This window comes from Loxodonta africana, chromosome 17 (assembly GCF_030014295.1).
Source record: "Loxodonta africana isolate mLoxAfr1 chromosome 17, mLoxAfr1.hap2, whole genome shotgun sequence".
In the NCBI taxonomy this organism is placed as follows: Eukaryota; Metazoa; Chordata; class Mammalia; order Proboscidea; family Elephantidae; genus Loxodonta; species Loxodonta africana.
In genome coordinates this window covers 9,934,554-9,960,795 of record NC_087358.1, presented here as the reverse complement: position 1 = coordinate 9,960,795, position 26,242 = coordinate 9,934,554, and the positions used below count along the sequence as shown (strand labels likewise).

The 26,242-nt window shown below is 42.0% G+C and overlaps 1 protein-coding gene across 2 annotated transcripts in view; it reads right to left on the bottom strand.

Moving 5' to 3' along the window:
• DZIP1 (DAZ interacting zinc finger protein 1) overlaps window positions 1–26,242 on the bottom strand; it is a 77,307-nt gene continuing 51,065 nt past the window's right edge. The window contains exons 14-23 of one of the 2 annotated variants that reach the window (XM_010589386.3): window positions 24,360–24,416; window positions 18,960–19,019; window positions 12,958–13,100; window positions 11,556–11,718; window positions 11,177–11,306; window positions 10,916–10,969; window positions 9,373–9,566; window positions 4,285–4,415; window positions 3,388–3,562; window positions 1–1,109 (exon numbers count right to left, since the gene is read on the bottom strand). In XM_010589386.3, the coding sequence (XP_010587688.1) occupies window positions 1,030–1,109; window positions 3,388–3,562; window positions 4,285–4,415; window positions 9,373–9,566; window positions 10,916–10,969; window positions 11,177–11,306; window positions 11,556–11,718; window positions 12,958–13,100; window positions 18,960–19,019; window positions 24,360–24,416 (1,187 nt within the window). In that variant the 3' untranslated portion in view covers window positions 1–1,029. The remainder of the gene's footprint in view (window positions 1,110–3,387; window positions 3,563–4,284; window positions 4,416–9,372; window positions 9,567–10,915; window positions 10,970–11,176; window positions 11,307–11,555; window positions 11,719–12,957; window positions 13,101–18,959; window positions 19,020–24,359; window positions 24,417–26,242) is intronic. The other variant, XM_010589387.3, reaches the window with a different exon arrangement.

The following is a 26,242-nucleotide window of genomic DNA, read 5'->3' as shown; positions in this document are numbered from 1 at the left end:
TGATGGAAATGGAGGGCTTTACTTGAGACCTTTGCAAAATAAAGAGAGAGCCAAAACCCAACAAATGTTACTCTTAGTTAAAATGCTACTTTTTTTCGAAAACAGTACAGATAGTACCACAAAGTTTAAAAATGCAAAGACAGCTGATATGAATTTTCTGACCTTTGACAATGTCATTGTTGAAGAACATAACTAAATTAGTTTTGAGGTATTTTATAATATGGATTGGGCATTTTAAAAAGTTTAAAAAAGAAAAAAACTCTACATACACATACGAATTCAATAATGACTCCATCTTTTCTATTCATACTCTGATAAACAAATTGGCATTTAAAATGGCTACATTCTAGTCATAAAATAGCCAAGGTAAAGATTATTCTACTTGAAATACTATTTTAAGTTTTAAAATAATTGTTTTAACAGCAACATGCTTACAATGGCTCAATGCTGGTACCATGACAGTACCTCAGGAAAATGTGTTTAAAATGGGCCTAGCGATACTGTTGAAACTGTAAATTTACTTCTATATGAAAATAACCAGTCTACACTGAAGCTTTCTCACTGATTCCACTAATTCAGTTGTAAAGTTACTAACGGAACTTTCTAACACCTAGAAATTTATAATACGTGACAACTTACATAAGATAGTAGGTATTTTTTAAAAAGCTTTAATAATTCAAGACCTGCTACAAGTTAAAAAAAAAATTCACTTAAAAATTAGTTGGAAAAAACACTTAACACTAGAGTACCATTCTGAAGGAAAAACTTTTTATGACTTCAATGACTTGTTATTTTTGAGCAGCAGAAGTCTTAAACACCTTTATCTGCTTTGAAATACTGTTGACAGTTTGTTTTTCAACAATGTATTGATGCCATTAAAGACACCCTTGTTCTCTGAGTCGGCTTCCTTGTTATTGTGAGAGAAATACTGTGGGCCGTGAGCTTAGTCATGTAGGCAGGCTAGTGAAATACTGGGGTTCTGAAATACTGCTGGCTTCTCCAAGAACCTTCTGACATTCAGGATTTAAGTTACACATCTGAGGAGTCACTCCAATCAGTCACAGTTACTAAACTGCTTTTTAACGTGCTTGACTCGTTTTCTTGAAGTCCTGTCGGGGAAGAGAGAGGAGGAAGATGAGAAGGCCCCGTGATTAAAGAATTGTACAGCCAAGCCTGTAAAAATCCGTAATTTCGCATTCTAACCTATTACTCTGCCTGAATCTGTTCATTAATCCCTGCTCCGCAGCCCCCGCAAGCTGGGGAGGCTTTCACAGTAAGGAGTGGCTATAAAATCTGGCCAAGGAGCAGCCACATCTCTAGGACGCCATCATGGGCAGGACTCTACAGCCTACACGTGCCTGCTTCTTGCTCCTTCCCCAGAACTCAGCACAGGGCCTGGATGTTGAATGTGCTCAACCCAATTTGTTGTTCTCATTACTGACTGTGAAAGGAGAGGAGAATAAAATTGACTGGCCAAGGAGGGATGAAGTGCTGATAGATTTTGTAGGGTGGGTTGACTTAAACATGAAGCTCAGTAGCAATTGCCATGATTGTGAGCCACCAAAAGGGTGCTGTGTGTAGAATCCCCCTTGAGTTTGTCTCTAGGAACGGTTCCTTTGAGGGGCACCGGGTCCTGGCACTGGGGGAGGAGACATGTCCTCGGGGCATGCTCTTGGCCCAGTGCACTGACAAAGTCAACGTAATGTAAACGTGGTTTTTTGGTTTTCAGACTATTAGGATCAACCTTTAGACCCAGCACAAACAACTTAATGATGGTTACGGAACAGAAGGTAAATGTCATGGTTTGGCAATGTGCGTGTAAAGGCCAGCCCACACGCTGCTGGGGGAAGTGGAGGGAGAGCCAGGAATGGCTTCACCTACAAATAGGGCAGGCGGCAAGAGATGCCACCGAAATGGAGAGAGCAGACACACACAGACTTACACGCATTAATTTAAAATTCCACAGAGAGGTATGGAAGCAGTGAAGAGGGGTAATGAGAGGTGTAGCGGGTGGTGAAAATGAACCAAATCCTCATCTGTCTTAGCAGGGCACCAGTGGATGATGTCTAACATTCATGAATCAAGGAACAGTGGTATAAGCACATCACTCAGAAACACGGAGGTGCCCACCAGAGGCACTACCATATTTTTACACAAATAACATGCCTTCTACATCTGTTTGCCAACCACACGCTCCCCTGCAAAGTATTTTCATAAGCACTGCTATGCCAATTTTTTTTGCACGTTGCTGTAAAAAAAAAAAAAAAAATAGCTTTAGTGCACTTAGAAGAACACCTGTGGTAGGGGGAGGGTGCGGCTGGCAAACAAAAATAGATGTGCGTTATTTCTGTAAAATACAGTGGTGAGAGAGGGCACAGAGCAGCCCTTCTGTTCAACTTGACCTTTGCCATGTGCAAGAAGTACTTTGATCAAAATATAAACTACATATACTTTTATATAAAAAATTAAATGTATTAAGAATTAAGTTTCTATACTTATCCAGGCTCTATACTAGGTACAAGGTGCCCTGGTGGCGTGACAGTTAAACACTCAGCTGCTAACCAACAGGTCAGCTGTTCAAACCCACCCAGTGGCTCTGTGGGAAAAAGACTTGGTGATCTGCTCCCATAAAGATTACAGCCTAGGAAACCCTATGGGGCAGTTCTACTCCTTTCTACAGGGTCACTATGAGTCAGAATCGATTCAATGGCACCTAATAGCACCACCACACTAGGTGGATGGCAAGCATTTGAACTAATTGTTTCATTTGTAATTAATCTCACTGGCTACGACGCTACAAGGAAAACCTTCCTCAGAAAGATAAGAAAATATTCAATATGTAAACAAATTAATACGTGAAAACCATAAGAAGAATGGTCTCATTCAAGAACAAGATCAGGTTATTTTCATTGCTTTGGGGCACCTACGTGAATAGAATATGTGTATGGACATTTTTGAAAATAGAACAAGAACATTTGTAATGACTAAGGATTAAGCTTAACATGAAGTAAAAACACTTAGTAAATCTATGAAAGTCAGTAAGTTATACATAATTTGGTACTTATTTTAAAATAACATGAAGGCACCAAGCTCTTTGTTACGCCAGTAGTGCTTTTGTCTAATGATATGTTAACGTAGCTGAAGTATGTATTTATAAAGATAAAATGCAAATAACTGGAAGATGGACTGAGCTTCTACTAGACACTAAAGCAGTGAAGGAGCCCTGGTGGCGTAGTGGTTAAGAGTTCGACTGCTAACCAAAAGGTCAGCAGTTCAAATCCACCAGCCACTCCTTGGAAACCCTATGGGGCAGTTTTACTCTGTCCTATAGAGTTGCTATGTGTTGGAACTGACTCGATGGCACTTAACAACAACAAAATAGCCAACCTTCTCCCTTTGGTCCATTCAGATTAGATGCACCCCAGGCACTTGCAACGTGGGTAGAATTCGGTTCATTCTTCACAACTGGAGGTTCTTTCTGGTCTTTTTCGATTCTTTTCCCCAAAGATTTTTCTTCCTCTAAAGATGATATATCCCAGTCATCATCATCCACATCTGCACACTAAAAGAACAACATGGGAAATAATGTTTCTTACAAGAAGAGCACCTGTTAGAAGCCACAATGATCTTGCTGGTTAGAGGGAATGATAAGGAAAGAAGCTGGGATCCTCAGAGGATTCCAAATCTGGTCAGTCCGCGGGCGACAACAAAGTGGTACAGAAGGCCGTGTTTTGAAAGCCGGGGGAACTACCTCTTTTTCTTTCCTTGCCATGGAAATGGATGTTTCCTACTCCACCGGTTACGAATTTAGAAAATTCCAAAACCACTACGTTTTACCTGTATGAAACGGAAAGGTAAGGGTGCTCCCCAAGCAGAAGCTGGGCTGGCTCTGGGGCTCTTTGACCTCTGTGATAATGGAAGATCTGCCAACAGGATAAATCACAAAAAACCAAAACCAAACCTGCTGCTGCCGAGTCAACTGCTACTCATAGCAACCCTACAGGACAGAGCAGAACTGCCCCATAGGTCTTCCAAGGAGTGGCCCATGGATTCAAACTGCCGTATATACATACATACAAAGCAGTATCATGAGTTGTGGCTTCAGTCTCTTTGATGGAACGAGAAAAAGTGCAATACTAAAAACATTAGGTAAAAATCTCACCCTCAGCCATATTAAATATTTAAATTTGTTTTTCATCCCACTATAAAAAATACAACTCTTAAAACGCATCTATCAAATGATGAATTTATCCATGGACATTTAGCAAATAAAAGTGATCTTACCTTTAGTTCCTCTTGCGGTTCTTTTTTGATGAATGCTTCGGCAACGTTAATTCCACCAAATGGTTTATTAACATTTCTGTGATTTGACACCGTCTTCTCAACTTTTTCAGTTAGGGTTTTAACGGAAGTTCCTAAAGGACAATAAAAATTAGTCAGTTAAGGTTTTTTTAAAAATAGTACCTATCTTCAGTTCTAAAATAGCCTTAATAGCCAACTTTGAAAGAGTCTAAACTTTGCAAATAATTATGTATTATTACAATAAAATCAACTGACATATTTTGGGGTTGAAACAAAGTTACACTACACACTTATGCTTCCTTAAAAATCATAATCTTGACCACAACTACCACAGCTTCCACCAGACTGAGTCCAGTACAACCGAGCACTGCCCAGCTACCACCACCAACTGCTCTGATAAAGATCACAATAAAGGGTCCCTGATAGGGCTGGAGAAAAACGTAGAACAAAATTCCAACTCACAAAAAAAGACCAGATTTACTGGTCTGAGAGAGACTGGAGAAACCCCAAGAATATGCCCCCTGGATACCCTTTTAGCTCAGTACTGAAGTCACTCCTGAGGGTCACCCTTCAGCCAAAGACTAGACAGGCCCATAAAACAAAATAAGACTAAAGAGATACACCAACCCAGGAAGAAGGACTAGAAGGCAGGAGGGGACAGGAAAGCTGGTAACAGGGAACCCAAGGTCAAGAAGGGAGAGTGCTGACATGTCGCAGGGTTGGCAACCAATGTGACAAAACAAGTGTATTGTTTAATGAGAAACTAATTTGCTCTGTAAACCTTCATTTAAAGTACAATAAAAAAAAAAGTCATAACCCTTCAGACTTGGAGCTATGAACGTTTTATTTTAAATCAAAGAAGAATGGCCTCATTCAAGTATGTGATCAGAAACTTTCATTTCACTGGGGAAACCTGCATGAGTAGAATATTCATGTATTTCTAAAAACAGCATTTATTGTTTTTAAATGAATTACTTACACTTTACAGAATTACACAAATACATGGTATATTAAATTACATAAAATACAGTAAATTAATTACATCCAGTATGTTTAAAAAACCTAATTTAAAAATTGCATTAAGCAGAATTTCTTTTAAAATCACCCTTTGGCCCTACTTCTCTCAAGCAAATCATTGGCACAGTCACAAACCTGGGCCTTGTCTTCCTTTAGAATTCTCCCATCTCCAAAAGGCAGTACAGTGTATTAGAGCAGTCATTCTTAGGCACCCAGGCATCTCCATCTGTGGTCAGCACAGAGGGGAGGCTCTTGGACTCACTCACGTGTGGAAATTGTTCATCCGCCTCTCCCACACACACATTCAGACACAAACCCCTCAGCCACCTCTTGCATCTTGGCATCTGAGCATCAGCAGTGCAGCTTGCTTTGTGGGGAGCTGACCCAGGGAAGGAGCTGGTGCAGGTCCTGGAAGTCAGCTCAGGACCATTTGGGAAGGAGATTTTCTAGTCTTGTGACCTGGAGAGAGTGATCTGGACAGGGGATGGCAAGCTAGGGCACCAGGGTCAAAACCCGCCCACAATCTGTTTTTTTGGATAAGGAAGACCAAAGAAAATCGACGATGCCTTTGAATTACGGTGTTGGAGAAGAATACTGAATATACCACGGGCTGCCAGAAGAACAAACAAATCTGTCTTGGAAAAAGTACAGCCAGAATGTTCCTTAAAAACGAGGATGGCGAGACTTTGTCTCATGTACTTTGGACAGGTTATCAGGAGGGACCAGTCCCTGGAAAAGGACATCATGCTTGGTAAAGTAGAGGGTCAGTGAAATAGAGGAAGACTCTCAAAGAGATGGAATAGATACAGTGGCTGCAACAATAGACCACTATGAGGATGGCACAGGACCAGGCAGTGGTTTGTTCTGTTGTACACAGGGTTGCTATTAGTCAGAATTGACTCAACAGCATCTCACAACAACAACAACATCTATTTCTGTAAATGAAGTTTTACTGGAACATGGCCATACCCTGTCATCTGCGTACGGTCTATGGCTGCTTTTCCACAATGATGGAGTTGAATAGTTGTGACAGAGATGATATTGCCCACAAAGCTAACACATCTGCTATGTGGTCCTTTCCAGAGGAAGTTTTGCCAACCCTGATCCAGATGGAGCGGTGGGCATGGGCACGTCCTGTTGAAGCCACGGACTCCCCGCCCCCCGAGAGCGAGCAGCATAGGCTGAGGACCACAGAGGTGCCCTATGAAGTGCAAGCCAGAGGCCCCTCTTACCTGGGTCACAGGGAGGTATTGTGTAAGTGTTGCCCTTGCTCTGCATTGCTGCTTTCCATTTCCCCACCTTCCTCATTAAAAACACCCATCTTTGAATCTCACATCATCAAACTATACCCTATTTATTGAAAAAAGTCAATGTCATGGATTGAACTGTGTCCCACCAAAATATGTTTATCAATTTGGCTAAGCCATGGTTCCCAGTATTGTATGACTGTCCACCATTTTGTCACGTGACGTGATTTTCCTATGTGTTATAAATCCTATCTCTATGATGTTGATGAGATGGGATTAGCGGCAGTTATGCTAATGAGGCAGGACTCAATTTACAAGACTGGGTTGTGTCTTGAGTCAACTTCTTTTGAGATATAAAAGACAGAAGTGAGACGGGGGACCTCATACCACCAAGGAAGAAGCACTGGGAGCACAGTGCATCCTTTGGACCCAAGGTTCCTGAGCTGAGAAGCTCCCAGACCAGCGGAAGATTGATGACAAGGACCTTCCTCCAGAGCCAACAGAAAAAGAATGCCTTCCCTTGGAGCCGACACCCTGAATTTGGACTTGGAGCCTAATAACTAGACTGTGAGGGAATTTATCTTTGTTAAAGCCATCCACTTGTGGTATTTCTGTTATAAAAACACTACATAACTAAGACCGTAAACTATGGGCCCAAAGTCATGGCCACCATTCCTGGTTCACAGTCACACCCTCCAACCTTATTTCTGTCATAATTCTTCCTAGTTCATTGAGAAAACAAAAGCAATAGGACGAAAACTTCCCCCAGCTCCTGTATGATCATGTCTCCCTCTCTGCTGGCCCTTCATCAAAGAATGCTCCTGTGTCTCCCACCTTAAAATGTAAGTTGCAACCACTGCCCCATCCACCACTGCCTCTTCTCTCTTTCTGTCACAGAAGCTTCTAGAACAGGCCATCCCTAATTTCTGTCTCTAGTTCCTCCATTTCCATCCCACTGCTCTACTGAAACGGCTTTGCCAAATCTAACAGCACTTCTCAGTCCTCACCTTTAGCCACTTACAACCTCGCTGACCATTATCCTCTCCATGATAACTCCTTGGCCTGTGTTTCCTCCTACATCTGTGGCTACTCCGTTGTATTCTTCTTCAGTGTTGTAGTTACTGGGGGCTCTGTCCCCAGGCCCTTGAACAACCTCTTGCAGAGCAATGCCATCCTGGTTCTACAGCTCTAATTACTCTCTACAAGCTGGCGACTCTCAATCTATGTCTCTAGTCCAGTGCTCTCTCCCAAGGTCCTGATCCATTGGCCTACTGCCTTTTGGATCTCCCCCCTTAGATAACTCAAAAGCATCTTAAATTCAACACATCCAAAACCAGTGTCTCCTCGGCTCACCAAATGGCACCACCATGTACCCTAGTGTCCAAGAAAGAAATTTCAGGGTCACTCCTCCCTCCTGTGTCCCTCAAATCTAATCATTCATTGAGCCCCAACAACACTGCCTCATCAAGTGTCCAGGCCACAATTATCTCCCTTCAGACTCATGGTGACAAGTTCCCATCAGGGCTTCCTAACTCCAGTGCAAGGTTCTTTCAATCCATTCTCTTCACAAATCTGATCATGTTTTTCCCTTGCTTAGAACTCTTCAATGACTTGTTAGGATAAAGTACTATCACGTTAACACAGTCTCAATCTAGTCCTTGCTTATGTCTCTAGTCTCACTTCATGCTCTAGCCATACTCAACTTCTTTGATCTTACAAATAAGCTAGGTTTGCTCTCTTCCCCTCCTAGACCTTCCCTGCTGGCTTGGTGAGAAGACAGACTAGACAGAAACAGGGAGATTAGAAAACTATTTCAACAGTCCAGGATAGAGGGAATGAAGATATGAACTAGGTCAGAGACAGGAAGACTGAAAGGAAGGGATGCTTGCAAGAGAACAGGTGAGAGAAAAGATTATGTGCGTGTCCCCTTTATTACAAACCTGAGCACCTTGGCTAAGTTCAAGAGTGCTGCAGGAAGGTGCTGACTTAGGTTAGGCTCTTTGTCACCTGTTTGCCCCCAAATTCCATGCTGTATCTCAGTCATCCGCGATACCCTTGCTACTCAATGGCCCCTTAGAATGCTACAATGTCAGGGCACCAGGGGAGATAACGTTCAGAGATCAATAGTTAACAATAGCTAAAGAATTAGTTTACAACCTACCAACACTCACACTTCTTGTTTAAGAGGAAAAAAAAAAAAAAACCCATTGCCATGGATTCCGATTCATAGCGACCTTATTGGACAGAGTAGCATTGCCCCATAGGGTCTCCAAGACTGTAAATCTTTATGGAAGCAGACTGCCACATCTTTCTCCCACAAAGCAGCTGGTGAGTTCAAACTGCCAACCTTTGGGTTAGCAGCCAGCTCCTTACCCCTGCACTGCCAGGGCTCCTTCATGTTTAAGAGAATCATTTAAAAAACATGAACTAAGGATGTCATATATTTAATTTTTCTTCCAGAAGGAAAAAAAAATTTTTATGAATTATTTCATCCACCTTTGTAATGCGAAATCAAAGTTTCTCAAAAGTGGCACTGGCTGACATTTTGGGCCAGATAATTCTTTGCTATGGGGGACTGTTTCGTGCATTGTAGCCTGTTGAGCAGCATTCCTGGTCTCTACCCACTAGATGCCAGTAGCACCCTCCCCGTCGTGACAGCTTCGATTACTCTCTATAGGCTGGTGACGCTCAAATCCATGTCTCTAAAAAAAAATTGCCAAATGCTCTATGGGGGGCCAGATCACACCGTCGAGAACCACTATCCTACATAAAGTTTCCAAAGTGATTTTCAATGAAAAAAGATCACCTGCAGGCTTGGGAGAGGCATCAGAATCCTCGTTTTCACTTTCCTCAGTCCAGTCGGTGTCACTCTTGGCAGCGTTCTTTCCAAAGCTACACTTGTTGCTCTTAGATGGCTGCGCAGGAAGTAAGTCTGGGGACGTGTACGCCTGTATGAGGTGGTCATCCTCCAATTCCTCCTCGGAGCTAAAAGGAGGCGTCCTAAACAAACCAAAACAGGTGGCGCTGTTTTTGTAAGTTTCAGAATTTACTAACTATGCCTCATCAGGTGGTCAGAGCTTTCTCAGATAATCCCCACAGAGTACGGCAAACAAACAGCTGCATGACCGGGGGTAAGACGGGGCTCGGTCCAGGCATTACCCCAGCTCTGCCAACCATGTGGTGTGCTTATCAAAATGTACTGAAGTCACAACATTTCTCCTCTAATTCCACATGTACATATCCTTATTATCCTTGGTTTTCACACACTGAAGAAAAACATTTCTCAATGGAAGAAAAACACTTTCCTCAATAAAACTAGTCCACGTTTTAAAAGACTATTGTTACTTATAACTCACCTTTATACTCCATCTTACAAAGAACTTCTATAGACATACAATCTGATTTGACTTTTTTTCAATGATGAGGTAGGATATGTACTATCACCACATTTAAAAACACACAAAAGTCTATAGGCGTATTCATTCATTTAATAAATAGTTACGGGGCACTTAAGTGCCAGTCATTTAAATTCCGAGACAATTAAGTACATGGAAAGTGCTTTTAAAGGGTAAATCACTACTTATAATATCTCTACTATACAATGCCTCGATGAAGAAATATTTGTGGCATCAGTATCTCCAGAATAAGGCAGAGATGATGACATTTAATCATGATAAAATTAATTTTTCTTCATAATTATTAACAATACTGTACCTACAATTTATTGAGTACCCACTAAGTGCCAGGCACTGAGTCAAGCCCTTTTCATATACTCTCATTCAGTTTCTAGAAGTATCCTGTGAAAAAAAGCAGTATTATCCCCATATTACAAATAAGAAAACTGAGGCTTGGAACAGGTAAGCAACAAAATTAATGGCACACAGTTAAGTGAGTGACTGAGCTAAAATTCTTAGTATCCTAAGAGACCCTAGGAGAGTAAGGTCCAGGGTCATTACCAACTTCCACAAGGACTTAGAACACTAAAGTAGTAACTGGGATAAACCTACGTTATCATGGATCCAGCCTTTAAAACCTGACATCATTCATTTAACTTAAACGTGAGAAATTACTGGACTCTCAGGGCAGGGGCACAGAGATGATGCACGTGTGTGATCTCGCTGCCTGATGCGGTTACTGATGAGTGTTACTGCCTTAATAACTGATACGGAAACAAAGGTGTGTCAAAGAGCGTGACACAAAGTAGGAAATTGCAAATTTTATGACATTTAATAACTATAGCTTTAGCTAACCACAACAAGCATGCTGATTTACAGTGAAAGAAATGTTCAGTGCAAAGAATTTTTTTTTTTTTTTTTAATGACTTTCCTTTCCCCTCCCCAAGTACTCACGTAATAGCTGGAGGCTTTCTGGAAAAATGATCTTCTACAATCTTTTTCCTAATTCTAAAAAACAACAGAAAAACATTTCTAAACTGTCTGAGTGAAGGATACAACTTAACATAAATTTCTGTGTAACTGGTAATCTTTGCTTCTGATGTGTGTTAATGAGGGAGGGCAGCAGCAAAGATCCACCGGTGTCAGTGAGAGGGTGGGAGGGATTGCCGGTGGGTCAAGCATCAATAAGAGGCTTTTAGGGCTGAAAATACTCACTTTGGAACAGGTGTCTTATCGGTGAAAACAGGTCTTTGTCTAACCAAATGTCTGCTTTTCGGAGGAAGCTGTACCGCTTTGGGGATTTCTCCAGTTGAAAAGGAGTCCATTGGAGAGACACCGTACTTATCTGTGAAAGTGTAATACTGTCTACACTGCTGTTGAAACAAACAAGTCTCTAGAGTTTAGGCTTTTAAATAAATAAGTAAATATGCAAAAAGAAAATCAAGATCCAATATATTTAATCGTTCTAACAGTAAGGGAGTGGCCAATGAAGCACAACCCACTTTTTATATGAATCATTTAACATTTTGAACGGGTTGCTGAACTGCACTCTCATCTGCAGAGATGAAACGGACGTTGGAACAGGCTTGCTTACCTGAGGACAGTAAAGTTCTCTCCTCAATTTTACAGCTGACCTTATGTTCCAGGAATTCCCGGATTTGCTGAATGTTAGGCATTTCTCTCTCTCTCTCGTGTCTTGCCAGTTCCACGGATCTCAGCACTCTAGTCAGGTGATCACTTGGAATACCACGTAGGTCCTGAAGAAATAAAATGTTAACTTACTCCAATATCCTGAGTCGTTTTTCACTTCATGGCACATGTCAGCATGAACTGTGCCAGCAGGTCAGTCCATCCTCCCTGAGTTCCAGCTACCTGGAAGGGGCAGGAAGCCCCAACACCTAACACACTGTCCTGGGCCAAAAGAAGCTCAGTGAGTTGGACACATAAGGCATGTGTGTGACCCTGTATGACGAGTTAGCCAACAAGGCAAGGCCATGTGTGATAAGGACTGAATAAGTCCACCGGGGCTAGAGGCATTCCAAGGAGAGAGGCCACAGGAGGCTCCAGTGGTCACAGAAGGCTTAAGGGGGAGGCTAAAGCTGTGCCCTGAAGGCTGAGTGGGGTCCATCAAGTAGAAATAAGGCACTATTTCCAGATGGGTAGGGGCACCTTGTCCCTGGGTGGCACAAACGGTATGCACTTATCTACCAACCCAAAGGTTGGCAGTTCAAACCCACCTAGCTACACTACAGAAAAAAGTCCTGGCAATGTGCTTCCATAAAGATTACAGCCAAGAAACCTCTATGGAGCACAGTTCTACTCTCTTAACATGTGGGGTGGCCATGAGTCGGAAAGACCCTACAACAATGAGTTTAGAGGTACCTTGTCGGAAAGGTGAGGAGCAGAAATAGTCATGTCCAGTGGGTTAATGTAACAAAGGACCAGGTGATGAGATGCCAACAAACAACGCAGTGAGTGTCACTGAACTGTACATGTGAAGATGGTTGAAATATCAAATGTTTTGTTACATATTATATATTAACCACAATTAAAAAAAAAAAAGGTAAAAAAGCAAAGAGTCTATATGGAATCTGATACACTGAAATTATTCAATCTGGGAACAACATGAAATACAATTTTGGGTTAATATCTATAGGCAGCATTTCAACTGCCTGGATACAAATCCTGGATCCTTCATCACTAGCTGCTTGATTTAAAGTCAGTTACTTAACCTCTCTGTCCATGGAGATACTAACAGTACCTATCTCCAAAGATTTTTTTCGAGTTTCAGCTGCATTAATATTTTCAAAGTTCTTAGGAAGGTGCCTGGCACACAGTGAATATTATCTAAGTATGTGATCAATAAATCATGTCATATTAACCTCTGGTCTCCAAACGTGACCACAACTGAGAAGCCTTCTCTTCTCTGAGCACTTTTTACTTGGAAGACAAAATAAAGCAAAACTAGCAAGTATTCCAAAAATGAATGAACTTACTGCATTAATCCCCAGGGTTTCCAGTTTCTCCACCAAGCTCTGCTCTAAAATTGTTCTTATCTCCTTGGTGAGGGAAGGATTATTCTTCAAGGCTTTCCTTAAATGTATCTTGTTGTTATTTAATTTCTGCTCATTCTCTCTTCCTGAAATAAGGGGGTTAGGGAGAAATATGCTAAAAATGAATTTTAAGAAACACTACTTAAAGCCCTCTAAACAGATGACAGTAAAATACAACTCTTAAATATCATTAAGCATCTGTAACCTTCATAGTCATTCAACACAATACACAGCAGTTAAGTATAACAGCTTTTTAAACTATCTTAAGTCCACTTCAAATATTCAGTGTTTTTATAGACTCTTTCCCATCATTTAATTGAATTACAGCTATATAAATAACACAAGAAATACATGCATCTACAGAAGCATAATGGAAAAAACTTTATTTGGAAAGTTTAATCACTGAATATATTTCACTACTTCCTGAAGAATTCATCTCTCCTAAGTCCAGTTAACATTTATATATCATTTTATACAGAAAAAGTCCAATTCATTTTATATAATACATTTAGTAGACGTTCATGTAAAATTTCAAAATATAAAAATTGTTACCCCCCTCAAAATATTTTACCAAAATGAAAAGAGGTCAAAGAAAGTCTTTAAAAAAAAGTATATTTTGTTCAAAACAATGTATATTTAAACACAAAAAATAACAGGCCACATTCTCCTCAGTTTTCCTTCCCCACCCAAAAAATGTCTAGTTCAAGAGAATTTAGAGGAGGGTATGATCTCATGAACTTTGAAGGGCTGAGTTTTTCTGTCAAGGGGAACTGGGGGCCACAGCCTTCAGTATGGATTACACCTCAGCATAAAGAAAACAAAAATCCTCACAACTGGACGGATAAGCAACATCATGATAAACGGAGAAAAAATTGAAGTCGTCAAGGATTTCATTTTACTTGGATCCGCAATCAACATCCACGGAAGCAGTAGTCAGGAAATCAATCAATGTATCACACTGGGCAAATCTGCTTCAAAAGACCTCTTTCAAGTGTTAAAATCCAAAAATGAACTTTAAGGACTAAGGTGTGCCTAACCCAAGCCACGGTATTTTCAATCACCTCATATGCATGCGAAAGCTGGACAATGAATAAGGAAGATGGAAGAAGATCTGATGTCTTTGAATTATGGTGTTGGCAAAGAATAGTGAATATACCATGGACTTCCAGAAGAATGAACAAATCTGTCTGGGAAGAAGTACGGCCAGAATGCTCCTTAGAAGTGAGAATGACAAGACTTTGTTTCAAGTACTTTAGACGTGTTATCAGGAGGGACCAATCCCTGGTGAAGGACTTCAGGCTTGGTAAAATAGAGCAAGACCCTCAATAAGATGGATTGACACCATTGCTGCAACAACAGGCTGAACCACGGCAATGACTGTGAGGATGGTGCAGGACCAGGCAACGTTTCATTCTGTTGTATACGTGGTTGCTGTGAGTCAGAACAGACTAACGGCACCTAACAATGACAACATTGGCAGAGTTCAGACCCTTAGTGAATGTACAAATTCAGAGCTGACAGAAACGTGACAACTGAGCTATCATTCTGTAGTCTCCGAACAGGGACATTTCATTCAGCAAGGGTCACGTCAAATGTGCTTCCCTGGGTCTGGGGCTGTCAGGGCGGCCCTGAGGGACTCCAACCTTCCACTGCCTTATCCATCTCAGCAGATGGAATCTTTAGGTGCACGCAGCGCCTTCAGATTTGCAGATCTTGAACAAAAAATGCCTTGTTTAAGATGTTTTCTAAATACCACCTCAAGAATATTTCTGTTGATTAATAATCAGTTTTACTGAAAGCAAAATTAGTCATACCACTATCTGTACATTAAAGAAGAAAAAATATCCCCCATGAAGATGCCTTTCTAAACGTTGCTAAACTGCAACTATAAAATTTTACAGGGCTAAAAATTGGAGGTGATCTTAAATTTTATATTCTCACCATCCATACTCCCATTTTCCCACCAATGCTTTCAAATATTCTGAAACCACACACAAAAAAGTGCTTCTGTCCTAGGAACTAACAATACATCAAAATCTAGTGGACATGGTTGCAGTCATGGCTATTTTGCTGGTCTTAGCTCATAGTCTGCCATCAGGTCAGCAACCATCTAAGGCTAAAAAGAAAAGAGAACGTGTGGAAGTCAAGGTGGTACCATTTATACAGACGCAACCGTCCCACTTCCACTGCCTGACTGTGCTAACATAATTTTTAAACCGGTATTTCAGAAAAGAAACTGCACAGAAGCATAGCCTAAAGACATGCTCCGGGCTCTCTGCTCCAGGACATGGGCCACATGAAGGGTTCAAGTGATGCCCTGGATGGCTTAGCCACAGCTGAGAAGAGTTATAAAGCCTTATGACAGCAGTTGTTGAATTCCTTTGCTTATCTGCCCAGGTTTGTGTTTAAACTCTCATTCCCGGGGCCAAGTTAATTCTGATGACCAAATTCCCACAAATTACGGCAGATTAAGAATTCCCCTCTGTCCTCAAATTCACTTTATATTTTGGTGCTTTCTTGGAAAGCCATTTATGAATGAGTAGAAAACCCTTTATGAGATGGAGTCCTGGTGGTGCAGTGGTTAAGAGCTCGGGGCTAACCAAATGGTCGGCAGTTTGAATCCACCAGCTGCTCCTTGGAAACCCTATGGGGCATTCTACTCTGTCCTATAGGGTCACTATGAGTTGGAATCGACTCGCCGGCATCACCTATTTTTTAATTTTTTAATATAAGAAGGATTCCTACCAGGTTGGGGCTGGCCAACTAAAGTGATAGAAAGACTGTAGGCTGGACAGAAAAGGAATAATAATAATAAGGCTTTACTATAAAGGCAGAGTTAATCTCTTGAAAACCACCCATGCCTGAAGATTTGAGTTAAAGCATACATTGTTCACCAAGATAAACAAAACAAAACTGTCTGGAGATCAGCATTTCCTCAGATTAAAATTGTAAAAACATACCCAAGCAGATGGCCAGGCTAACGCACAAGAAGCTAGACTTGCGATCAGGTAAACTAGCCACACAACATAGCATTAGAGTAAGCAAGTAACTGCAGTGCAAACCAAGTAAGAAAAGGGAAAAAAAGAATGAGTTGGAAAGAACTTTACCTGCTATCTAGTAATGAACCTCCTTTTTGACATAAGGACACTAAAGCCAGTGAGGTAAAGAGACCCCCCAAAGGCCACCCGGCTAGCTTTGCAAGTCCCCGCCAACCCAGCTTTCCTTCCTTCTTCCTTGTGTGAAAGTATGGGAAGCAGAAAACCTGGACTTAGTTCCGGCTCTGTCACTAATTTTTTTTTTCTGTCACTAATTAAACTCAACGACGTGAAGCAAGTTCCTAATCCCCCTGTGTTTCAGGTTTCCAAAATATAAAATGGCCTCTAAGACCCGTTCTGGCCCTCACATTTTAATATCCTATAAAGCAGCAAGATCAAGTATGACTCAAATCTGTCAAAAAGCAAGTACGCAGAAATAGTCACGAGTTGCTTCCTGGTAAGGACCACAATGTTTTCGCAGAATTCAGCTTCAAGGGCATTTGTCTGCAAAATGATAGGACAAGCTGAGGGATTTATTGATGGCAATTAATCTCCTGCTTTGTGCTGGCTCCACAGAGAAATGAGAAGGATGCAGTCCCTGGTTTCTACCCAGTCCTGAGGCCCCCTCCTAAGCTCCTGCCAGAGCTGTGTCTCACCACGTGGAGTGTGGCAAAGATTTTCTTTCTCAACCCAGCCCCCCAAAATGTGGCAGCAACCAATGACAGCATCTGCAGTCAGTAATGCCAAACTCAGGTCCTAACTTGTATGGACAGAAGAATTCTAAATGAGGCGTGAGCAGGAAGAGGCAGAGGGAGGAACTTGCAGCTGAAGGTGAAGAGACCATGTTGGAGAATGGGGGTCAAATCGCTCCTCCACTTGGAGCCCTAGTTGACTGTTTTAAGGGGTGTGAGCCATATAACCTGTGGTCCCAGTATTAAAATTACGTGACCCTTTCTACGGACCTCCTGACATGTCACACAGATTTGCTCATCGAGTAAGAGATTTTATGTCTTGAACATCAATAAAGGATCTGTGTGCAGGAGAAAGTATGGTACTTACAAGTAAATGGATGCCATTATTCAAAAATAGGATTAAGATTTGGTCATCTTGTCTGCAGTAAGCCAACAGGATGTTGAAAAGCATTTAAAGACAGTATTTTTAATCACTGTGTCTCTTTACCTATACGGATCGCAATCAAGGCTAGGCAGTTAAAGTGGGTGGAAGACAGAATACCACACTGTGGGGAGGGGGGGTGGTTTGCGGCAGCCCAAGAAGCCCCATTTGCTTCCAAAGTGGGTGACTGGTACTCACACTTGCTGAATGTTGACAGGTCTTCCAGTCTTTCAAGAGAAGTCAGAAATCCTGACATTCATACAAAATATTCTGATTTTTAAATATTGGCAACTGATCATAAAATGTCTGCCAAGAGTGGCCAGCTCAGACAAATCACTTTTGGGGGATGGATTTAGCCTTCAGGCCTCCTACTCGAGGCCTGGGCCATCTTTAAGACGGCTGGAAGCCTGTGCCAAGGACCCATGCTGCTCCTTCTTGTTTCTCTGACAATGGGACAAGGGGAGCCTTACAAAGGAGCCTGACAATATCCTCCTGAAGTTATGCTCATTTAAATGCCCTTCAATTTCCATCAGCAACTTTTTATGGCTTTATTACACTTCAATGTCTCTACACTCTTGTTTCAGAAAGAAATGGGTATTTAAATATTGGAACAGCAATTACAAAGACATAAGAGCCACAAAAGGGAGCAACTAAAATACTATCCGAAGTCAGGTACCAGCGATTATGAACAACTACTTGGCTAGGAAGGTGGGAAATCCTCAACTGAACAGCCCAACTAACACACAGAAAATCAAGACACTTTGCAAAGATTTGTGGAAGCAAAGCAAACACTATTTAAAAACATCAAAAAGGCACTGATGATTAAATACAGCAAAACCAAGACTTGAATATATACATCATGTAGATATTACAAATATATGCCTGATGTAATATTCAATTTGTAGTCCTGTAAAAACAATTAAAAAAAAAAAACTCTGGTGAACACAGAAAGAAATATAAGAAATATTAAGAGTTTAATACAAAAATTAAATTATTAAAAATTTGCTTTCTCATAAAGAAGGGGAGCCCAGAATGATAAACGGTGAAGTGCTACTATTAATAAGAAGAAACTTAGGATAAACTGACTCAAATATAATTGTATCCCAGACCTACAGTGGCATTAGAAAATACTCCTTATCATTTTTTAAAAACCATTTTCATAAACCTCAAAAGTTGACAGAGGGCAATTTTAAGAACTACCAAATAAAGTAAGCAGCAATAGTTTTAATTACTTCCCAAGACCGGTAAGAGCTCAAACACTCCACCACATGGATGTTATTTTGCATATCAACATTCCACTTTCAGAGTTCAGGTATTACACGTTCTCTGCTGTTTACAAATCATTTTTAAATGGGCTTCACCCATCCGTCTCACCATACGAACGCTCACGACTGTGAGACAGGTATCTTCATATCGTGACTGATGCACAACATACGTGTGGATCCATCAAAAGAGCAGAAAATACCTGCCTTGCGGTGAAGAATTAACATTTCTTTTCAAGTTCCCTGACACGGGATATTTCTTATGCATCTGCTTGCATAAGAATACAGTAAAGCAGGGAATAACAACACAGAATATTAGGGGAATAAGATGGCAGAATACTATCTAAAAAAAAAAAAAAAAAAATTTTTTTTTTTTTTTTATACCATCTACAGACTGAAAATATAATCCAGACCTAAATGTCTGACCTAATTTTGATACAGTATGATAAAAACCGCTGGCTGGTATTTTCAAGGCTTGGGTTTGGGCGTGTAAATACAATCTCCACACAGAAACCCTGGTCAAGCCCTTTGTTACCTTTTTCTTCCTCAGAAAGCTCCTCTATTGGTTCCAGTATGTGCGACGAGAATGCCTGCTCTATTAACAGGGAAAAAGAAGAACAGTACAAACAGGACAAGAGCAGAGTAAAATTAGTTTCCTTCCAAACTGTTCTGAAAGACACAATTCCGTGGTATTTTAATCATGCCTAAATAGTAAGAATTTACTGGGGAAAAAAATATTGAGGTCGTCAGTTAAAGCCGGTCATATTTTCATGGTGTCTTCTATTTTCTAGTCGCAGCTCCACTTCAGAAATCATATTTTTAAATAATTAAGTTAAAGTTTCTCGCCCATTAACCTAGTGTCTGATGTGATTCTTTTCAAGGCAAAAGAGCACAACTGCAAAAGATTTCCATCACTTACCCCTAAGAAAAATTTTCCTTATAAATAGTTTGAGCAGGTGGCGAAATAGAAAATTAATGAGAATATTTCAATTCTTAAAGATTAAAAACAACAACTCGAGGCCCTCATATCCCAACTTCTTACCTGCCCCCACCATTCATCTTGGGCCTTCGAGTGGTAGGACCAGGACGGTGAAGGGCTAAGGTCAGGTGAACATAAGGTCAGCAGCAAGACCTGCACCCGTTCTTACACACTTCCTTCCCCCACACTGCTTTTCAAGACCTAGTTCTGCCCCAAAAGGATACCTGGTGGTCCACTCGAGAAGTGCTCTGCTGCTAATCTAAAGCAAGGCAGCTTGAACCCACCCAGCAGCTCCACGGGAGAAAGACCTGGCCATCTGCTCCTGTAGAGATTACGGCCTTAGGAAACTCTATGGAGAAGTTCTACTCTGTCACATTGATTCCACGGCACGTAACAAACAGTTCCACACCTGGAGGGCCACCAGGGAAAGGCTCTGAGCTGGAGAAGTCCTTGCCTCCACAGCCAGGCAGCTGAGGCCTCAGGTGGACGAAGAGCTTCCCAAGGCCCCAGCACCAGAACCAGGGTTGGGGGAAACGAGGCCTCTGGCTGACCTTTCCTGGCAAACGTTGCTATGCATACACAAGGAAACCTGAGGGCAGCGTGAATAAAACCAAGCTCCATCCTGCTAACTAACAGAGGGAAATTCCCTTCATGGGAAAAGTCAGCTTTTGGCTAGAGGTTGACCGACAGCAGTCAAGCATCAGGTGTGGGATAAAATGGAACCAGGAAGTCCGGACTGTGCGGTGCATGGTTCACTCATCTCTAACACAGGGCTCCCAGTCTAGCTCTCCACCTCCACCCCCAAGGAGGAGGTCGTTCCATTCCACTGCCAGACCCCAGAGTGGGCAATGAGCCAGAGCAACACCAGGCAACAATCACTGAGTGCCACTATTTGCCAGGCACAGAGCTAAGTGATCTTCATGTATTATCTAAGATTTAAGTCCTGCCTACCTTGAAGGTCTAGTTTTAATTTATTAAAGAGTATTTTCGGTACTCTTTTTTTTTATTTTTTTTTATTTTAGGTATAGGTCCCCAGGTGGTAAAAATGGTTTACACTCGACTACTAACCTCCTAACCTAAAGATTGATGGTTTGAACCCACCCAGCAGCACTGCTTAAGTAAGGCCTGGCACTCTGCTTCTATAAAGTTTGCAAACAAGCACAAATGGCCAAATATCAGCTGCTCCGTGAAGCCTTCCCAGATTTTCCCCAACCGGAGATAATCTCTTCTTTGCTTAAAGGCCCACTTAGTGTATCAATGGCTCCCACCTCGTGCCACAATTATGAGTGTTTGGTATCCCTTACGGGCTGTAAGTGCCTTGGGTGCAGGCTTTGCTTCCGATTCATTTCTCTATCCAACCTAGGCACATAAGAGCAGCCCAGAAGTATCTATCTGCCGGAATTAATACGGCCTACGGGTCCGTGACAGGGAGTAGAAGGCAGGGCTGGCACAGGACACGGCTGGGAAAATACCATAACTACAAGTGGCATTTTTACTTCTCCTCTAAGGACGAAGAATTCCCTAAAGACTCTCCTGAACTCTTCCAGGATGTGAACCTTGAGTGACTGCTCTTCCTGTCAGCCACATGCAGACATTTCTCCTTGTGATTGCATGTAAGCATGGCCACCTAAAAGGGACCCGGCCCAGCCCCCCTTCAGAGGGTCCAGTCTCCTTAATGGAGGCTTCCCCTTCAATAGCCTCCAATTGGTTTCCACAACACTGCTGGGTCCTGTGTACTCAGATGGGGGAAGCCATCTTTCTTCCCACTAAATAATAAAAAAAATTGCAGTTGAGTCAATTCTGACTCACAGCGACCCTACAGGACAGAGAAGAACTGCCCCACAGGGTTTCCAAGGAGTGGCTTGGTGGATTTGAACTGCCAACCTTTTGGTTAGCAGCCGTGGCACTTAACCACTGTGCCAGCAGGGCTCCTTCTTCCATTAAGAGTCACAGACTACCAGAACTCCAGCATACACTGCTTCTCATGTGTTGGACAGTATAACATTGCTCGAACTAAAGTCTTGTGTTAGGTTTCAATATCATGAAATGCAAGATATTTACTTTGTGAGCAAAACACGGTAACTTCAAATTCTAGCAAAAATGTTTCTGCCTTTCTAAAACCAGTTACGACACACTTAAAGTCTTAGGGCAGCTTTCCATTTTCAACTTTTTTAGTTTCTGTGGCCCTAAACCTAGCTGCACGACTAAGGTCAGGCATACATAACCCCTCACAACTCAGACCAAAATAAAGACCTTTCTATTCAGTGGAATTAGCAGGTCCCCAAAGGCTCTGGGAAAAGTGACCATCAAAAGAAGACAAACGTTTTCCCCGGCCACGCTAAAAGAAAATGGGGGCTGCGTTATCAGGTCAGACAGCCTAAGGCATTGGGGTGTATGGGTCAGTTTAACAACAATGGACCCATGGACACTTTCCTTCCTGGACACTGCAACGGCACAATTTAGTCACAATGCCATCAGCTACATGTTCTCCAGGAGTGAAAATGGCTACTGAAGAGATTTTTATCAGGAAAAACTTAGGGCAGTGAATGGCAATCATCACTTATTTTCCCCACAGGCCACATTTCATCCTGTCTACTGCCTTAGGATCAATATTTACAGTTTATATTGTTCAACTTGGGTAGCAAAGTCAAATGGTAGGGGAGCGATCAACTCCCGATTTCCTCCAGTCGCACTTTCAGGGGGGGGAGTAGCAGTCATGGCTCCTGGTAGCTCTCAGTGGCGTCCTTCCCCACAACTGCCTCAGCTGAAGGAGCAGCAACTCACTTCAACTGATGGATGCAGGGGCGCAATGACCTGCCTCCCTGCCTCAATCGAGGGCAATTCCAAGATGCCCATCCCAGCTCTAAGGCTCTGGGTAGAATGGCTGAGGCCTTCACTGTGGCCGAACCTGGGTTCCCCACTTCTTCCGCCCAAGCCTGCTTCCCTCACAGGTGCTGTCCAAGAGCACTCCCCAGTGAGCCTCCCACCCGTAAGTCTGCCTCAGGGTCTGTTTCCCAGGGAACCCAGCCTAAGACAGTGAGTAGTCAGGGCATTTTTCACCACGAAGAACCTCAGCAAGCTTTGAGGTGGAACAAAGGGATCTTTTTGCCCGTGGGGGGTAAACAGGCTAATTAACATGACGCAATTCTTTACTACTCCCCCACACCTCCTGCCACAGGTGGGGAGGCTGCCATCACTGGGGATGGGGGGCAGGTCAGTGGGCTCCAGCCAAGCCTCCTCCTAGCTCCTGGCCCATTGAGATGCTCATAAATCAGCTTTGAGCCCTATCCAAGGGCTATGGCCCCTTGCCAGGTCTGGCTGGCATTTAGAACGAGCATTTCAATTCCCAAAGATTCCAGGAAGGGGGAACAACTGATTTAATCAGGGCAGGGCCCATGATCGAAGAACTCAGAGGTTTATAATCAATAGACTTGTTAGAAACCTGGAGTCACCCCCAGACAGCTTGACGCACCTACTCTAGATGGCCTTTATCAGGCACACAAACACAGCACGAAGAAAATGCGGACCTTGCATAATGACATACGAAGGTTAACAACAACCAAGTAGGAAAAAAAGAGAGATCAATGAAAACACACTGCCAAGGTACAAAAGAGAAGTGGCCAGCAACGCCTTACAGAAGCCTGCTCTAAAAAATAGGGAGGGCAGAGACCTATTTTAGACCCGACATAAAATAAAATAAACATCAAATGACTGCCAAAGACAATTTCTTATATATTCAGTATTAAAGCAAATTTATATATGTCCAACATACACAAGAAGCCCTGGTGGCACAGTGGTTAAGAGATCATCTGCTAACAAAAACGTTGGCAGTTCGAATCCACCAGCCACTCCTTGGAAACCCAATGGGGCAATTCCAGTTTGTCCTGTAAGTTCGCTATGAGTTGGAACCAACTTGATGGCAATGGGTTTGGTCCAAAGGGGGAAAAAAAAAAAAAAAACTGCATGCTATAAACACTTGTAAATACTAAGATTCGGTGTGTGGAGAATGTACACATTATATGTTGTGATCACATCCTGTAGGGGACTGACACAACTGAACTGATCTTGAAAAAAAACAAGGTGCAGTAGACAACTCCATGAGTCAGACAGTGAGCAAAAAGAGTGACTACTGAAGACCTCCCCTATTTATGAAGATAGAAAGTGGCAGGCAACTAGCCAATCAGATCATGGACTTAAGTCTAACCAAAAGGCTCAAGACAAAGCAGAATGAAGTAATCGTAAGTCTCCAGAAGCATCTGTAGGTAGGACAGGAAAAAGATGGTCCCTCTTCTGTCTTAATTATTTGTAAGATACAGCAGACCATAAGAAAACACGGTATCAAAAAGCACCCTAGGAAAAGCTGTTAAGCACCTTAAATGTTTAAAAGTAAAATATGGCTACTAATATTCACCCCATCTACTGGATCATGCTGCTAACAACTCCCAGCTGAATCCCGGCAGTGATTTCTTCTAGTGGGTCCTGCTTTTCTCCCTTTGGCTTCCATCACGAGTCTTCTCTAGATTTTCCCAACCAATTGTTGAAACTGTTTAAAAAAGGTGACTTCCTGCCACATTGAAAGTTAGAAAAACAATCCCACATGCCCTGTGGCATGTGCAGGTTGACTGGCCTTCCTGGGAGAAAGTCACCCTCATTCTTACCCAAGACCTACTACTTTCCACCAAAAATTATAAATAGTAAGAGTACAACTCAAAGTTAAAATCTCCATTTGCGAGTCTGGCAACATAGACGTTTTATACTTTAGGACCTCGGTATTTATGTTCACTTTACAATAATAGGACATACAAAGACTGTGGTTTTGGTAACTCGTTTTAAAATCACTGAGATGTTTTCTGTTTTACACAGTCAGCCCCGCAGAAGCACTTTCAGCTGAGAAGTTCTCTAACACGGGGTGGACGCAGGTCTAGAACGATGACTGAGACGACCGCTGAAACTCACCGTGTGCTATCGTTAGACTTGATTTAGCATCCAGAGTCTGCGGTGCAGGGGCATTGGCTGAAACAGCATAAAAAGGAAAAAGCTCGTAGGTTCCATATCTACAGCAAAAGTATCCAAACACAGTGACAGCCACCTACTCCTCAAGTCAGTCAGGACACATATAGATCACGAGGGACAAATGTTTCAAATGACAAAGACATTACACAACTCATCTAAATCCATTTTTACAATAGCCTTGTTGAGATATGATTCATCCTTTCAAAATGTACAATTTAGTGGATTTTAGTGTATTCACAGAGTTATTTAATCATAAGCACTATCTGATTTTTAAAACATTTTCAACATTCCCCCAAAACACCACATATCTATTAACTGACACCCCTCACGCCCTCCTCCTCTCAGCCTCTGGTTCCACTAGTCTGCTTTCTGGTCCTGTGGACGGGCCTACTCTGGACATTTCAGACGCACAGAATCATACGATACATGGCCTTTCGTATCTGGCTTCTTCAGCTGGCATAATGTTCTGAAGGCTCACTCATGTGGTGGCCTGTATCAGCGCTTCATTCCTTTTCATAACTGAATAATATTCTGTGGTATGTACAGACCACATGCTATCTGTCCATCTGTTAATGGACATTTGGTGTTGTTTCCACTGTTTGTCTATTATGAGTAATGTTGCTGTGAACATCTGTGTAAAATAAACCAGTGTTTAAAAATACTCCAGTCACTGGGCTGGAAGGCACCGTAGCCTTTAAAAAAAGAGAGGACTATATCTGACTGGAGTGGAAGGAAAGGCTATTTCAAAATATCTCCAGAGAGTGAGACCCCACAGCCTCCCTTCCAACAGTTGGTAATTTGTGCCTGGGGTTCCTCTCTAGACTACTTATTTGTACAGTTGGTTTTTACTAGACAACACTTGTCTGTTAGTTTACTGACTCTTTCTCAGACTTATGAAGATAGATACTTAATTTGAATCCTGCTCTTCAGAACTGGCCAAAAACTCTCAGCTACCTCCATAGGCATATACTTCTGGTCTTTACAAAGGCTAATAGTAAAATTGTTCAACTCCCAACTAGGTGCAACTTGCTAATAATTTTAGAAATAGGGTCTTCAAACTCGTTTGTAACTTGTATAATCTGGATCAGGGCGTGGCAAACTATAGCCCAGGGGACAAATTAGGCCCACTGCCTGTTTTTCTAAATCAAGTTTTACTGGAACACAGCCACGTTCATTCATGTACATATGGTCTGTGGCCGATTCTGTGCTAAAACAGCCAAGCTGAAGAGTTAGAAACAAAGCCTAAAACATGGCCCACAACGCCTAAAATACTCACTACCTCGTCCTTTACAGAATAAAAATACAAAATATTCACTACCCAGGCCTGTTCTAGATATTATTCCAATTTATAGAATCAAAAGCTCTGATCTTATCAAAATTTATCACATCCAGGCCTCCTTCGTAAACTACAAAATTCATTACCTTATTACGGGCAGGTAGCATATAAGTTCTGAAACGACTGACTAGTGTCTAAATTGCCAACACTAGAAATCGGCGGGGTCCACAGTTTACCCCTATTTAGCTTAGATTAGAAAGCCTTCATTTTGCTGGGGATGGTTCTGATTTATTGATTTTAGATTTCCTAAGTGGTCTTTCACTTTGTGATTTGAATTTTTCTGGTCTTAGAGTATCTGCATTTTCTTTTAAGGGAAGGGAATTGCCCTGACATTATTAAAGCTCTAACTTTAAGATCCTCTTCCATACTGGGAGAATTAGGGATGAACCAGCCACCCTTTCTTGCCTAGTTGTCATGAAACCCAAAGGCTCCACCTGTGAAGAGGCCCCTACGTATGCGGCTAAGGGCCCATTCTTCCCGTGAATTCCCT